General features: G+C 43.5%; 1 protein-coding gene across 2 annotated transcripts; it reads left to right on the top strand.

The window, feature by feature from the left end:
* Nucleotides 1-1023: 1023 nt before the first annotated feature.
* On the top strand, nucleotides 1024-16324 carry TENT5D (terminal nucleotidyltransferase 5D). Of its 2 annotated transcripts, XM_076347644.1 has the most exons (3): nucleotides 1024-1083; nucleotides 7986-8108; nucleotides 15037-16324. In XM_076347644.1, exon 3 carries the CDS (start codon nucleotides 15056-15058, stop codon nucleotides 16229-16231), a length of 1176 nt encoding a protein of 391 aa, XP_076203759.1. In that variant the 5' UTR covers nucleotides 1024-1083; nucleotides 7986-8108; nucleotides 15037-15055; the 3' UTR covers nucleotides 16232-16324. The 2 variants fall into 2 exon arrangements, with proteins under 2 accessions (XP_076203759.1, XP_076203760.1); XM_076347645.1 differs by lacking the exons at nucleotides 1024-1083; nucleotides 7986-8108 and adding an exon at nucleotides 13574-13641.
* The last annotated feature ends 804 nt before the right edge of the window (nucleotides 16325-17128 follow it).

The raw sequence follows: 17128 nt of genomic DNA, 5'->3' as shown, positions 1-17128 counted from the left end.
TGAATCCGTCTATTCGCATCCCTGAAAGTTCAGATTTCCTTGCTGAGATTCCCTTGGCAGCTTTATGTCCTCTTGCTATGCATATATATGTATGCACTGTGTATGTATCTCTCTCCAGCGTATAACCAGGCGAGGGTCTGACCTCAGCTCAGCCTTCCTAGTGCTCCTGTAATACAAGTAATGAGGCCGAACCACCGGCTTTTCGTGCGGGAAGGATCTCGAAACCAAGGAAGTTTTGTGCCGACATTTCTCGGGGTTAATGAGCTGAGAAATAGGTCACCGGAGGCCAAAACCGCCTGCCACCCAGTGAGCGGGGCCTTCCTCCCCCAGGCGCTGGGCTGACAGGACCTCTGCCGCCCTGCTGGGACAGGCTTTCCCGTCCCGTCGCTGTGGGAAGGGGAGATGGACGGGGTGGGTTCGCAGGCGGCGAAGGGCGAGGGCCGGTGGCGGTCACGTCCCCGCCTCAGGGCTCTGCACCCCGCTCGGTCGTGGTAGGGAAAAGCCGGTCATAAAGTCAGTGGGACCCCATACGCGCAGAGACACCCACGGGAATCCGTTAAATGCAGCGGTCCCGCTTCTCTGCTGCAGCGTTTGCGTCTCGGGCCTTCCTCGCCCGAGCCTCGCCTCAGCACCCCGCAGCAACGGCCCTCCGGGCTGGGGGAGGCCCTCGGGGCGCCGGCAAGGGGTGAAGACGGGCGCTCCGCCGGGCTCTCCGTGCCGCCGGGGCGGCCTCGCACCCCTCGGGGCCCGGGGCGGGGGCGCTCCCCGAGGAGGCGCCGCCCGAGGCGGCGGCGGCGGCGCGCGGCCTCCCCCCTGAGGCGGCGGGCGGGAGCGCGGGCGGCGGCGGGCGGTTGGCGGGAGCCCCGGCGGCGGCGGCGGCGGCCCCACCTCGGGCTGTGTGACGCGCGTTGCCATGGCCACTGGTTTACGCTACAGGGGCCGGCGGGGGCGGGAGGGAGGGGCGGGCCGCTTCAGCACCAGGGCGGCCGCGGACAGCAGCGGCAGCGGCCCCGGCTCGGCGGCGGGTCTCCCGTGCGGGAGCAGCGCCGGGGCCTGCGGTGGAGGAGAGGGGTCGCCCGCACGGTGAGTCCCCCATCCGCGCCGCGTGTCGTCGTCCCCCCCATCCCACCCCAGCCGCCCCGAAGGGCCTGCGGGTCCCCCCGGCCCGGCCCGGGGGTGGGGAGGGGGGGGTGCCCCGCGTGCGGCGGCTTGGCGAGCCCCTCGGTGGTTCCCGGGCGGGGGGGCGGAGGGGAGCGGGGCGGCGGGCAGAGCGGGCGGGTGGCTGGTGGGGCAGCGCTGCCGGAGCTCGGCGGGGCTCTGCGCCCGCCCGCCCGCTCTGCCGGAGCAGCCCGTGTCCGAGTGCCTGCGGATTTGAAGGGTGCCGTGGTACGGAATGGGTGTTTCACGGATCGGTCCGTTGCGGATGCCTTGGAAGCGGTTGGTCTCAGTTACAAAACTTTGCAAAACCTGGAATGATTGCCTCGGGTTTGGCCTTTCGCCTCTCTTTGTAAGGTGTTTTCCACAAAAAACTTTATCAACTTATAAAAGGAGCAGTTTGGCAAATCGGCAGTGATTTGGGGGGGGGAGGTTCTCGTTGCAGCTCTCACTACAAGCGTTCATTTGCAGGAATCCTAAAAACTTCTTGAATTTCAGGCAAGACCTGCCTCACCAAATTAATGGTAGAAGTAGTAGAAGCGTGGTATTTACTACCTGCTGTCCGATTAGATGCTGGAAGCTCTATCGTCTCATCTAGATGGCATAAAGTAGCCCTAGTATTTTGGGCCTTTTCTCTGTATTCAGGAAGGGCCATCCCTGTTCCCCGGGGAGGTCAGAGCCTGGAGGTGACGGTCAGACAGCGAGCTGGGATGCTCTGCCCTAATCTATCTGTAAGTGCTCTTCAAATAAGTATGCCTGTGTGCAAAGCAAAACTGGTTTCCAGCAACTCAGGGCCAGTATTCTGCGTCTTCCCAGCCAGGAAATCACTCTCCTGCGCTCACTGCCTTCTCCCATCCACAAGCTTGTCCCTTTGATACATCTGTTGAGCCACTGCAGCTCTTTAACCGTATTTATTATTCCGTCAGAAAGAGCATGGTTGACTACACAGGCACACACAGTGTCTTCCGCGTGCTGCATTAACAATAATAGTTTGTTCGTGGCTCCCATAAAAAGCAACAAGGTAGGTATGAATAATGATGTGGATCACTGTTAAAGGCCAAGCAATGAATAATAAATGAAAGTGAATCGAGAGCAGGGACTCTCCCACACTTTATGCTCTTGTGTTCTCCTTAAACTCTGGAGTCAGTTGTGGCTTGTGTATGTCCTGTTCACAGATGTTAAAATGATCCCCTTGTCCTTTCGTCCTTCAGTGTGCTGTGGCTGCAGCATCCAGGAGTAAGGAATAAGGGTGTGATGTGTGGAGGGGAGAATAGCAGAGTCTGGATTATACCTTCTACTCCTTTGTATCTTAGCCTTCTTGCATTCCCACAGCTTAGTTTAACGAGAACAGTAATAATTCCTTTAACTTGCAGTTGCTGCAGACCTTTGACCTCGTGGTAGTGTTGCTTGCACACCGTCCCTGCTCAGCTATGCATTAGAGGCATAACTTTACAGTAAATTTAGTTTTGTTGCCTCATTAGGCATCAGACATACAGCACTGTAGTAAGGACTATGTGCTCTATAATGATTCAGCTGCCAGAAAGAGAGACGTCTAACGTCAACCCTTGGTGAGCAAAGGCCTGAACTTAAATTCCTGCCCCGGAGAGCGTATCAACAGCTCCTGCTCAAGTTCGGAAGTAACTGCTGACGCAGTGGAGTCCGATAATTTATGAATCCACTGTAAATCAGGGAGAGATAAGTGGACCGAGTTCCTTGAACGGTCACATTGAAATCACATAGAGATTGAGTTATTCTGGAGAGTAAATTAAGCAGCATTTAGGCTGGCAGTGGGAATTCAGTCATTAATTAACACTCCTTGAAGGAATGAAATTCTACCTATATTTTCAAAATGCTCCTAATCCGGATTGGTTTCATGGCCTTCCTAGTTCTGGGCTCTGAAGATCGGACTCCATCCTCAGCTGTAGCTCTGGGTCTCCTGGGTGTGAATCAGGGCTCCTCACCTCCAGCACGGGTTTGGTCTGTGCCATCAGTGCTTGGCCATAGCAAGGGGTGAAAACATTGGTAGCTTGTGCTCTGCTTTGCCTCTTTCATTCACGTTGAGCAGCCCTTGGTGGGTCACCCTGAGGTTATTGACAGCGTTTGCTGAGTTTCTGGTAGCTTGATAGTCATCTGCATATGGGGATAGAATTTGTCTTATGGATTTAAGACATATATACGTCTTACATGTCATACATATGTCTTACATGTATATGTTTAACTTCTACTGGTTTTAACGGATGAAGCTCAACGAAGTTACAAGATTTGTAGGCAAACTCCAAGTCAAATTTCACCATCAAACTATAGCTAACATGGAGTGAGGGATGATCCACACAGAGTGGAAGTGAGCTCGGAATTATCTTGCTGAAGATGCCCAGCCATGCACATACTGGGCCAGTTCTGCTCTCATTTACACCAGAGCAATTTCTGGTGTGAGAACTGAATGTATGCCATTGGGATTCAAACGCACAAAAAAGAAATCTTTTGAAAGTTACAGTCCGGGTTTTCCCCTTTGCCACCACGATCTTCATGCAAAAATAATTATTCAAAGCATCAGTACAGAATCTAAGATACCACAGGGAATCAGCAACGTACCTATTGTCTACTGCCATGCAGAATTAGAGTGCGGTACATAAAGGGAGAACATAGATAACTGTAAAACTTGAGCATAATATTGAACATGGTTTCTTCACGTTGCAGAATTGCTCACAGATAAACCATCATTTCGGGGTTTTTTCTAGCCAAGATATTTTTGTGGCCCTGAAAATGTTTTCTTTCAGTACATGTTAACAAAAGAATGGTTTTCCTCCATAAAACACTACAAACTGGTACAGCAGATGTCAATTTATGTCAACATCAGCTGATTTTCTTCTCCATTACCCTTTCTGCTGGATCTTTGCTTATCTAGCAGGTCCTGTCTTTTCAACATCCAATGTCAGGTTGAATGTTTTTTTCACATTTGGTGATAGAAAGCTTGACTCAGTCTTTCTCAAAAATTGGTGTCGTCATCCGCATGATGGTCATGATGCATTATTGATAGTGATGGAAAAGTCATGAATACACACATCTTTGCTGCAGGGCCTTAGCCTTTTTCTTTGGTTTATCACTGCTTTATCTTCTCTCTGCATTTTAGTAATAATGTCAACAGAGACATTTCATGCTGCCTTCACCACGAAAGAGTAGCAGTACCCTGGTCCTGGTGCTGCAGCTATAATCCTTTTTCCTGATGTAGTCTGAGTGGAGTTTTGCAGTTTTTTACTTTATCACAGAACTCTAGAAAACATTTCAGTTATCAAAAAGCTATTTTCTAGGGGAATCCTAGCTCTTACTGATGCAGAATTAAGAATAAACTCTTGTACAGCAAATGCTTTGAAGTTAATAAATAATTAATGTATTTTTCCCCACTTTTACAACGTAACTCACAGAATTGGGAAAATAGCATTAAAAGGAAATCCCACTACTGTATCGTGTAGTCAGAGAATAACTTTCTAATATAAGTATGGAAATTGATTCATAAAAATAGGAATGATATGTCAACATTATAAACATAACTAGTAATATAAACAAACGTGGAAGACATAGTAATCTTTGAAGAGGGTCCCAGCTTGCCCTCTTACCAGTTCTGTGAGCAGGGTGCCAGCCAAGCCTAGTCCAGGATACAGAAGTTTTTTCCAACTCAGTCTGTACTCGCCACTTGCTGTAGCACTCACGAAGAGCCTTTACTTGGAGGGATCCCAGGCTGCTTAACAAATCAGCCTGGAGCCTGTGCCCAGAGTCCATGTCTTCTGCCATAAAATGAAAATACTTCTGGAGTGAAACAGGATAATTGCTTCATAGCAAATACTTCTATAAAATATGCAGAGCAGGGCAGGAGTGATGCGGAGAGGGCTTTACGGAGCATGAGTGCATTTGTCTTCAGCTTTCTGGCTCACCCCAAGGAAAACTCTCCAAATCCATTGTACTGCTGTATGCACTATCAAAATCTACCCTCGATACTTCAGTGGCTCAGTACTGATTCAGAAGGGAAAAAAAAAAAAAAAGCATTGCATTGATTGCATGAACTAAATGCAGCTTCCAGCAAGGCACAGCATTTTTTGGTATGATCAGTAAAAAAAAAGAAATCCGTTCCATTTACTGTGTGTGTTGTGTTGGAACCCTCTCAAAAGAGACATGCCTGCAAACCTGGCGGTATCCTCTCGTGCTTTCATGACCAAGGCCGTCCCACAAGACAGGTTCTTGGGGACATTCTGCCACTTTTGTAACTCGCCGGGTCTCCCTTGGTGTAGTTGAGGGGAGGAAGCCTCTGGAGAGTTTCTGAGGAGAGCCTTGACTTTGTAACGCCCTCTATACCCTGAAAACAGCCCAGAATTAGGACTCTAATGGCACACCGCATAGCTCATCCCTCTTCCTCTGGCATTTGAAGAGGAGAGATAATTATGAAGATGGTTAATAGATGGAAAAGGAGGATTGTTTCATTCTTTACCTTGCCTGCTTTTGCTGCAGTTTAGTCATAATAATGAGAGTTTTTGATAAGTGAGCTTCGGATTGAGTCACTGGTATCTCGAGTGAGTAAATAGATTTTGGTATTAGTCTGAGGAGCTAAGCAGAGCAATCATGCGCTGCTCTTGGAAGCTGGCGGGCAGAAAGGGGGAGGCAAGCATCTCTGGAGAGGGAGAGGATCTTTGGCTCTCGTTCTTGCCGACTCGGGGGAATCACCTTGAAATGCCCTGGGTCAGCTGACGAGGTGTCCGAACAACCTCCACGCTCACCGAAGCCCATGGGAGATGCAGGCACCCAATAGGTTTGAGGGTCAATACGCCTCGTGGTGGGACCTGGGAGTGGGGGCACCCAGAAGCAGTGACCGACTGCGAATGTGCTCTCAAGCAGTGGTCGTGGCACGGCGTGTCGGAGGGGGAAACCCAAGGCGCGGAGTCATGCGTTGTCGCCTAGACCCTGCTGGTTCTCGTTACAGTCTTTTGCTCGTTACGCACCGAGACACAAGGGTAAAAGGCTTTGAAATGAGTTTGTTGGTGCGTATCATCACAATTCACATTTTGGATTCAGGAATAGGAAAATATTACCTTTGAGGTACAAGGTACTTGTTGACATAGACATTTTTATTTTTCTTTTTACTTCAGTTAGAAAAATCCTGGAAACCACGAGTACAGAATAATGAAATGATGCACTTTTTCCTGTAATGACGGAGCCAATAAAAGGCAGCCATTGAGAATAATGTCCCAACAGCCAAAGCACTTCATCAATCTCAGCTGCTGCTTTTATGAACATATTATATAATAATGGGTGTTCTTCTGCAAAAAAATATAAAGGTCTCTCTCCTTCCCCTAAGGGGAAGCCATTAATTCTACCCTAGTGTTAATCTATTCTATCATGATGATATATCCATTAATGGATATCATATATCCATTAAACCTTCCACCCTCGCACAGAAAGAAATAACAATAGTTCATTGTTAAAAAGACTAAATGATGTATTTTTTTTTTAAGTAACTGATTATATATTTGTCTGACTTTTCCTCCAGGAGGCCAGACTCCACATGCTGAGAGTCTTTTATGTAAGCAGTCCAGAACCTCTTTTCCTTGTCACATAACTGGCTTCTCGCTTTCAGACTAACCAGAGCTCAGCCCTTGCCGGACTTAACCCTTTATTCCCAGCTGCAAACATGAGCCGTCACTGCACGGGTTTGGGGAGCAAGCTGGGGAACATGCATTCATTCAATTAGTAGCCCGTCGTGAGTTGGAAAGCAAATGAAAGCTGCAGACAGGTCCTGGCACAGCAGGGCACGGAGTGAGGAAACCAAGTACTGGGCTTCTGGCAGCAGTACAAACAGCGTATTCAGTGACAAAAATCTGACTGCTTTGGCATGGAGAAAAATAACCATAATGCTCTTAATAAAATGAGTAATACAGTCCATACCTCCTTGGGCTGGTATTTCAGCTTTTCCTGCAGTTTGCACATATATTTACACCCAAGTCATACTTGCAAAGTTATCTTTACTCAGAAGCATATATACTTTCAGCATAAGAGATGAGATTGTGGAGCACAACTCGGCAACAAGGAGTAAATTCACATGTATATCCAATCATACAGTGGGCAGGGTCCTGCTCGGGATAGATTAAGGGACCTTATGTAGGTGTTACGAACTTTGTGGGATGAGGTGCTGGAATGGAGGTCTTTGAAGGAAAGCCTAAAAAAGACTCCCTAGCTGTCAGCACGGCTTTGAAGTGAGAAATATAAAAAAGTGCCTTTATGATAGCATACAAATATTTACAAAAATAGTTGTAATTCCTGCATAGCCAGTCAATGGGCCATTCAGTGCATGGAAATTCCTGTAACAGGCTGAATCCTGGGCTTACTGTAAATGAACCACCAACCTAGTCTGCCAGGAAACAAGACCTTCCTGTCATCTGCACGCATTTTTAGAAAGAATATGAAGCCACTACACAATTCATAATATTTAATTTTGCTGAGTTGTTATTAGTTCTATTTTTTTTTGTACGATTCCACTACGTCCCTGCTAATTTCCATGTCTACTAATAATATTAAATCCTTATTCAAAATCCCATGGAGAAAATAGCAAGTTTGTTAACATCCTTGCAGAGGATTAAGTATGACCTGAAACCCAGAGTCCTGATAAGCACTTCTGTGCCTTTCCACTGCTTTTACCTTATCATTTCCGACTTAACAGGCTATTGTTATGACTGCAGGACTGCCAAGTTGTAATGCATGATTTTTTATGTACAGCAGGTGACTGGTAGTTAACATTTATCTCAAAATGAATGTAATTGTTTGTTGGGTTCTTTTTTGCCCTGCAGCTTTCCCTGGGAGGTTCGTGTTTTTGTCAGTGACAAGATGACAATTCATATTTTTACCAAAGGATCCAGTGAGTCATCCTGTTAACTCCGCTGAAATACATGCTTGCCAGTCATCCTGCCACGGTAAGTCTGTGGGATTTTGCATTCTCTCTGGAAATGTTATTCAGGAGTTAGTCCATCGTATGCATTCGGTAGTACAAATAATCTTTATCTACAGCAGTAACTTCTCAGTGATGACCACAGCCCCAAATAGACCAAATATTGCATATCACACCTATTTTTTTAAAAGTTATTAAAGTATTTTAGAGCAAATGAGAAGACTGACTGTGCCTCATACCATGCTATTTACAAGGGCTTGGTTTATTTGAACCTGGAGGCCGTGTAAGAAGGAACCTTGTGCGTTGCGGGAACTGATACAAAGGCATAATGTATCTGGCCTTGAAAATGTTGCCCTGTGAGGGGATCCACATGCAGCTAAGAACGAGCATACCGTGAGTCATGATGGAAAAATTCGACATCCAAAAAACCCCAAATCTCCAGGATGACGTAACATAGATTAGGTATTCGTACTGGTTGCCCAAATTAAACTCCTTAGTTATTTTGTCCCTCCCGAGAACTCCCAGCTCATCGAGCCAATGTCCTGTAACGTTCCAGCAGAGGTGTAGGCTACTCGGTTCCTTTTCCCAGCTTTGTGCTGTAGGAGAGTACGGCTGCCCTTGGGTTGTACTGCTCTGCAAATTGTTTTCATCTGGGAGAAGGGACGGTGCAGGCTGGTACATGACTCCATTGCTTTTCCCTGTTCTTTGGGTTGGGTTGGAGAAAAGGTAGGACATAGGTCTCTCCTCCTTTTCTGCTTACTTGTTCTGCCCTTGAAGGTGATATTCTGTGGCATAGTCCAAGCAAACTGCTTTCTGCTTAAGTGTATTTTGCACACCACGCAACCTTATCTCACCGGAGAAGAGCATATGGCCTCGAGTTATTATTTGTTATTTCAGGGTAACTAGATGGTAACTGTACTGAAAACTTATGGCAACTCATGCGTTATCTCATGATGACATAATAAATAAACGGCATCTTCGCTGCATGCATTAACATTAACGGAAGGAAAACCTCATGAAAAACACTGTCAAACCAGTTTAAATATGTCCCCATTTAGGATGCCCCAGATGCTTTACTGCTTCTACTTGTCTCATACGCATTTAAATTATGACTGGGACTCCTTCCACATTTGACATTCTTGCCTTCAGAGCTAATGCCAGCTGCAGTCCTTAAGTCAGTCAGCAAGCAAAATATTTTTAAATGTCCAGCTTAATAGAGGACTGTATCTTTGAATTAAAATAAAGCTTTAGCAAGATATCATGGAAATCATTAGTGATGCATATAATCTGTATGCAGCAAAACCCATACGGAGATCTAAGGGGAGAATTGCAATAGTTACTTTGAGCATCTCTGGGGTAACCCCCAAAAGCAAGGCCACTACAGCAGCTGACAAGACGCTTTGCTTGATCTGTAAAAGGTCCCTTCGCAACCGATTTCAAGTGCAAACAAAGTAAAGACAATTGGAGCATTGAAGTCTTCCATATAATTATTGTAAAACAGACAAATAGGGGAGCAGATAAAAGCAAAGGGAAGAGAATGGAGCTAACACAGCTGCACAAAAACTATTTCAGATGTGTTCTGCTTGAGAATGCCAGCACATTGCAAACCCTTTGAAAATGCACTGAAGCAACATTATAGAGTATATAAAAGGAGAATCTTAAACAGTTTATCGGTAAAATATGAGCTAAATTTGAGGAGACTGTCCTCTAGACTGTAAGTATCTGTTTCCATGAAAGTTGTGTAGGACATGAAAGCTATCATTAGCGCGGCAGATTTTCTTCATTCAGACGTAAAGCCAGATCTGCTTTTATTTTTTCGATGAAGCTGGTATATGGCAGAGTGTGAAGAGGTGGTTCACTAAATCTTTTAGCATCATTGTAAAACCAAGCTCATAGCCGTTTGGTCCAAACCCTGCTGAAGCAAATTAGAGCCCCTAATTTCAATATAAAAATAAATAATAAAAATTAGCAAAACTATGTTTAATGATCCCACAGTAACTAAACATTTTTCCACATTGCAACCACTTCGTCATCTGAAGGTGACCACTCAAGGACAAGTTGGAACTTGAATCATGGAAATATTTTTCTAACCTTATAGTAAGGATAATATATCACAAAACTTGACTAGGTCTGATCCATCTTATTCTGTGCTTCTTTAGCCAGTATATGTGAACGAAAACACTCTGAAAACTACTTCTCCTCATCGCTTTATCTGGCAGAGATCTTAAATCAGGCAGGATTCAGGGTCCATTGCAGTTTATAGTAACATTTTAAATCCCATAAACAAAAAACTAAGAAAAATCACTAGGAGAGAGTCTCAGTAAGTTACAAATACTGATGAAGTGAGTGAAAAAACCCCTCTTTTCAATACACAATTCAAAAGCTATTTGCTTCTTTCACTGCCATGGTGCTAGTGTTTATGCAGCCTTCCATTTGCCCATGTATGGACTTTAAGACAGGAGAGCACTGAATGTGAAACACATGAAATGCTTTTAGGTATTCATGTGGAAGAAGTTACAGAAACTGAATTCTTTGACAGGGTGCAGCAGGGCCGACCTAGGGAAGGCTGGGACTGTGGGTGCCGGCAAGTAAGGGCTCTCAAAGTCTGTGTCACTTGTATGGTTACCCTAAATGGCATAATGCTGCTGCTGGCAAAGGGGCAGCGAGATATAGCTGCCTCCAGGGATCGTCCTCCATTGCAAACAGCACCGCTTCCCAAAGAATGAAGCGATTTTCCAGCCTCTTTTCCCATTAACTGACCCAACCCCAGCACTTGCTTGTGTTGGGCTTCATCTGGCTGCTGTGGTCATGGGCGGTGAGTTGCCTTCCCTTCATCCCTTGATCTCTCTTGTTTTACACAATGCTTTGACTAATTGTAGCCTCAGCGCTGTTGCTGATTTATTGTAACTGAGGCTTACTTGCATTAATAATAACTCCTGACGTTAGCCTGACCACCTCAGTAAATAAATTTGCCACTGCTTTAAGAAATAAGGTTCCTAATGACTATAAAATTGCCTGGAAATTGTTCTTGTTGCCAGACAAGATTAAGGAAAAGAACAAGAGAAAGTCCTTCTAGGAAAGTGCAGAGTTATGTACTAGGTTGCAAACTGGAAGCAAATTAGTAAATTATAACCAAAAAAAGTTTATTTAGGTCTATCTGTAAATTAATTGTATTCTTGACAACTTAATTCCTGTTTTTCCTAGGACATTTTCCTTACTTGTCAAAGTTGAAGGCATTATTTCAGCACAGAATTTAGCTGCGATAAATTTATGATAAATTAGCATTTATCATAAGGCATTTCTCAGACATTAACGTTGAGGCTCCAAACTCACAAAGCATCAGCAGATTCTCCAGGAATCACTTTAGAGAAATGACATTTTGAGGTACGACTCTTCAACACAAAAGGGATATTTACCGACATTACCTTTTCCTGTCATTTTTAAATCTTAGTATATTGCAATAAAATCTAAAATAACTAAAAACATGTAGCAATAAAGGAAGGCTTCCTAAGCTTATTTAGGGATACTTCCATCTTCTGACTTTCAAAAAGTGTTTGAAGAGGGTCCCTCTGCTAAAAAAGGGGATTGAATTTCAACATTCCCTTCTCTAAGCCCTTTCTTTTACATCACAGCATTAACCTTGAAAAGCTCTATCAAAGTTTTGCAATATCAGACAAATCACATAAAAAAACTACTCCTTATACAACAATTCTGACAACTACAAGTTTGCTAGTAGCTCGTTAGAGGTGGTCTACCGTAACCTGAGGTATCAATAACACAGATGACAAACACGGCAGCAGGAAAGTGTATACAAAAACCTCTCCTCCCAGCCTTCTCGCCCCACCCAGTGGTGTGCTACTTCCAAAATTCACAGTGGCTTTCTGTAACAGCTATTTTTGATGATAAAAATGTACTGGGTTGTCATAAGGGCTATGAAGGATGGACAGAAGTTTTTCATAAGAATAGTTTGTGGTAATAAAGGAATAAGCGTGGAATCATAATAATAAATAGCTAATGGTAAAGCCATAGACGTGTAAAGTGGGCAGTGCTGTGGATGGCAATTTCTCTCCTTTTCAGTTCAAATGTCCTATCATCTAAATGCCTGCAGGAATGTGTGGATACAAATATATGCATATTTACATGTTATGTATATGGGGTTATATACTACGTAAACAATGCCAGGAACAACATGGTTGTGCCAGAACTATAGGACTGAATCCAAGACCTTCACACCGTCAATTCAGTGGCAAATTAAACTTTGGTCCTGATTTAGCCACTTTTAAAGCATGCGTTTAACTTCAAACATATGGTTAGTTCCATTCTTTGTAATGAGGCCAGAAAGGTGCTTGAAATTACATATGCTCTTGATTAGCTGACTTGGGAGCTGAAACTGTAGTAGAAGTATGTGAAAAATAGCTCTGTAATATTCCCAAGCCGTTTGTCGGTTCACAAAGTTGAAATTACTAAAATATTCCGGAATGTGGAATCTGAAGGCAGGGGAAGGAAAATATATGACAACATACATATGTAGTCACTACTGATTAAGAAACACCAGCGTAGACTTTTTGGTAGTGTTATTACTCAGTATGATATTATTTTATTTTTATTCTTGAGCTTTAGCTGAAAAAAAATGTTTTAGCCATCTGCCTGCAGAAACATTTCTCAACGCTGCAGCAGTACGTTTGCGGTGTTGGCAGATACCCGAAAGTCACTTCTTTCACCCGGCTAGTGACTCGCCGAGCCGTTTCAGATCACACCTGAACACCACCCGAGTTTCGCATCTCCAGTCACTTTTCTTCAGTCCCTCCGAACTCCGACTTTGCACCAGCCCGGCTGGGAGACACAGCTTTGTCTGGGCAGCGGTCCCGACTGCTGCCTTCCGAGAAACAGCCGCCTGCCTACAAGGGATTCCACAGGTTTTCTGTGGAAAATATAGATTATGAAGTTCAGTGTCATGGTATAATTCCTATCCTGCTTGCATGCAGTATTAAGGAATACAGTGACGTTTAGTTTTATTTTTCTTTTAGGTGCTCAGGTAGTGTTTCAACAGCAATGATCTAAACCCCCTTGCTATGTAACAAATACTTTATTGCAACTATTTTTAAATTATTTTCAGTTTCCCTGAATTCTCTCCAAACTAAGCTTGCACAAACCCAACAGAAATATTCTTAAAACAAGCCTTAAGTAAAACATGCAACATTAAAGGAGAAAGCAAAATTATAATGTTTGTGCAGAAAAAAAGAATTTCCTTTCAGTAATCAAAATTGTTTTCAGTATCTGTACCTCCATCTATAAGATGTCTGAACAGCAGCTTCCCATGGGTTGCGGATGTCCATGTCTTACTCAGGACAGTAAAGAAATGCCCAAAACAACTGTATTGACTAAAGAATTTTTGCTCTCTTTAGCGATGAAGAAAGGTCCTGCTACGTCCATAAATGTTCTCTTCCTTCACCTGTAGCTCAGAGCAGCAAACACAGCTTCAAACTCAACGCACCGAGGCACAGCAGCCAAGCACTGGGGTTAATCAGGAAGTTATCAGTAAATGACAGTATCTGCCTGTGAGTTATCATGCGATTTATGAAAGAGTATTGAAAAATGCTATGATAGGATTCAGCAATAAATCTTTCCGACTAACTGTCTGAGCATTAACTACCCCAAAAGAATGGAGGAGGTGTAAGCAGGCAAGCGGGGACACAGCATGAAATGATGCCCGTGGATTCTGGAAGTTTTTTAGCCCTCTGAACTGTTTCTGTTCTGTAACACCAACATTAATGTCATTACACCTTGGACACCTAATGCTCAATGACGTTCTTCTTTTCTGCAGTTCCTTAAATTCATTACTTACTGTAATCACACCTAATTATATAATTCTATGATTGCGTTCAATTATATTCACCGTATACATAAATAAAATTTAAAAAATAAAGCATTCAAATCCCCATTACAAAAATTTAATTAAAATAAAGTTTGCGTATGATCAGTTAGAAAAAATTTAAAACGGATGTTGCGGGGTTTGCAACTTTTTCTTTCTCATTGTAAAATGTAAATAAATTATCCGTGCTAAAGTCTATCTGCTTGCTAACTATGATGATATGAAGACAAGATATAATTTTAAACTGAGGAATTCCAGAGCCTGAGCTTTATCCCGTGTATTCTACAGGCGCTTCTTTGCAGGCTTTCTTGTGAGGTTTTCGGGTATCAGTGCAGACTGGAAGGGGTTCTCTTATCGGTTCTGCAAACCATAACTTGCAGCATTGGTACATTAATGTAGGAACACGGTTAATGGCTTAGAAAGAGAAGATTTTGCCTCAGAAACATGGTGGAAACAGCTTGACAATTATTGAATATCCAGTTCTTAAACCGTAACAAGTGGCATTAAAGGATGCATGCGTGTAGATGATCCATAGAGACTAAAGTACATCCAAGGCATATGGCTAGATAAACAGTGAGCGTGTTGCACCATTCCTGCTTTTTAAAAAACTTCCTGGTCTTTCAGTAGTTTTAAGTATGTGAGTCACTGAAGATAGAGGGAGATTTCTAGGCAGGATGGAAAGAATCAACTTTGCTCGTTTTTGCTCGTTTTAGCTCTTCACAGTGAAATTTATTTGGAGTTTCATTATAACCGCCAAGTATCCCATGTTATTAACCTTTGAGCAGTTTTAAATGAAGTCTATATGGTTTACTGCATTTACTTTGAGTCATGGATTATACAATAACACAATGGTTTCTCAGCAGGATTAAAACCCAAGTACATTAAAATTCAATTAAAAGCCTGTGACAAGTGCAGTGGTTGACTCAGACCGTTAACTGGGATTGTGTCTCTCTAAAATGAACTGCTTTGTCGCTGCACCGAGGAAGGAAGATATATGTTTGTTATAGCGTAGTGAAATGTCGGGCTCTCTTGTATTTGAGCAAGTTCTAACATTTTTCTCTTAATTTCTGTTTCTCTCTAGTTAGCCAACCGACATCACAATGACTGAGGACTTAGACCACAGATTCAGTAGTCTCACCTGGGATCAGATTAAAATCCTGGATCAAGTTTTAGCTGAGGTCATACCTATTCATGGGAGAGGAAATTTTCCAACGCTGGATGTAAAGCCGAAGGATATCATTCACGTGGTAAAGGAACAGCTCATTGAAAAGCAAATCAACGTTAGAGATATCCGCCTGAACGGTTCGACAGCCAGTCACATCCTAGTGAAGCAGAACGGAACCAGTTACAAGGACCTAGACATCATTTTTGGGGTGGAACTTCCAAGTGAGCTCGAGTTCCAGGTTGTTAAGGAAGCAGTTCTTAATTGCCTATTGGACTTCTTGCCAAAATGTGTTAATAAGGAAAAAATCACTGCTCAGACCATGAAAGATGCCTACGTGCAGAAGATGGTCAAAGTCTCCACCGACCACGATCGCTGGAGTCTCATCTCGCTGTCAAACAACAGCGGCAAGAATGTAGAATTAAAGTTCGTCAACTCGCTCAGACGGCAGTTTGAGTTTAGCGTGGACTCCTTCCAAATCATACTGGACTCCATACTAAATGTTTACAGAGCAACAGACTGCAAACTGACAGAAGACTCTCACCCCACTGTCATCGCCGAGAGTATGTATGGAGACTTCAACGAAGCAATGGACCACTTAAAATACAAACTGATTTCCACAAGGAGCCCGGAAGAAATCAGAGGAGGTGGCCTCCTGAAGTACAGCAATCTCCTGGTTCGTGACTTTAAGCCAGCAGATGAGGCTGAAATTAAATCTCTGGAACGTTACATGTGCTCCAGGTTCTTCATTGATTTTCCAGATGTTGCTGAGCAGCAGAGGAAAATTGAGTCATATCTGCGCAACCACTTCATTGGGGAAGAGAAAAGCAAGTATGACTACTTGATGACTCTGCGTGGAGTTGTAAACGAGAGCACAGTCTGTCTCATGGGACATGAACGAAGACAAACTCTGAATATGATCACAATTCTGGCTTTAAAAGTACTCGGAGAACAAAATATCATCCCAAATGCAGCCAATGTAACATGCTATTATCAGCCTGCTCCATATATCAGTGACAGAAACTTCAGCAATTACTACATTGCTCACGGACAACCACCTATCATCTACCAGCCATACCCATTTCACATACAAATGCAAAGCGGCATGGTTTAGGAACACGATGACCTCCTCAGCACTTACACTCCTCTCTCTTTCCAGTTCTCTCCGTAATAAAGGCCTCATTAAAGCAAGTTTTATCATCACTTTTGAGTTAAGGACATATTTTTGTGCAAGTTGCCAAAGTTATTTGGTTGATCAATGTCTAAATCACTGTTAAGCAGATCATAAAATAAGTGAAGCGGCTATCATTCATGAAGTATTTATACCCCATGTGTGTTTGGGCTAGACTTTTTTTTTCAATGAAAAGAGAAGGATATAAATTATTCTAATTTTATAAAATGAAATGCACTAAGTTCTGGGGTCTAAAAAACTCTTAAGCAAAATTTAAATAGTGTAAATGAAAAATTAAGCCAGTAAAATACCTCTCAGTAGAAATGCCTGATTTTAGAAGCGATAGTGTTCTGGGTACGTTAAAGTAGGTCATCCATCAGTTATACCCATGCAGTTCCAGCAACATTTATTTGCAGCACCTTTTGAAAACAGGCATTGATGGGCTGTCTTTTGGTGGTTTGAGCTCTGCTTTACAGGCTCTGGTCACTCTTCAGGTCCAATTAGAGACGTGAGGTCCCTCTCCTCACCAGAGTACTGTTCAGTAATGGTTAGCAGGAAACATCCCTACCAAGAGCGGACTCGGCATTTTTGCGTATCCCAAATTTCCACTGATCCGAGTGAGAGATTTGGCTGCTTAAGTAATGCAGCGTTGGACCCCAGGATCTGCCTCACAGATCATGAAAGTTGTAAGAGATACAACCATTCTGATTAAATTGGTCTTGAAAAACAAGGTAATAGAATGAGAAAGAAGGTGAAAATTGAGCACATAGGGCTTGCTTTCTATTGCTAATTTGTTATCGATCAGAGATGCTTTAATGCATAATAAACGGAGTCGGGAAA

This window comes from Aptenodytes patagonicus, chromosome 9 (assembly GCF_965638725.1).
Source record: "Aptenodytes patagonicus chromosome 9, bAptPat1.pri.cur, whole genome shotgun sequence".
NCBI lineage: Eukaryota > Metazoa > Chordata > Aves > Sphenisciformes > Spheniscidae > Aptenodytes > Aptenodytes patagonicus.
The sequence above is the reverse complement of the archived record's forward strand: the minus strand, read 5'-3'. Positions and strand labels throughout refer to the sequence as shown.

Excerpts from the sequence above, each read along its gene's own strand:
- TENT5D (XM_076347644.1), top strand. The coding sequence starts at position 15,056 with ATGACTGAGGACTTAGACCACAGATTCAGTAGTCTCACCTGGGATCAG.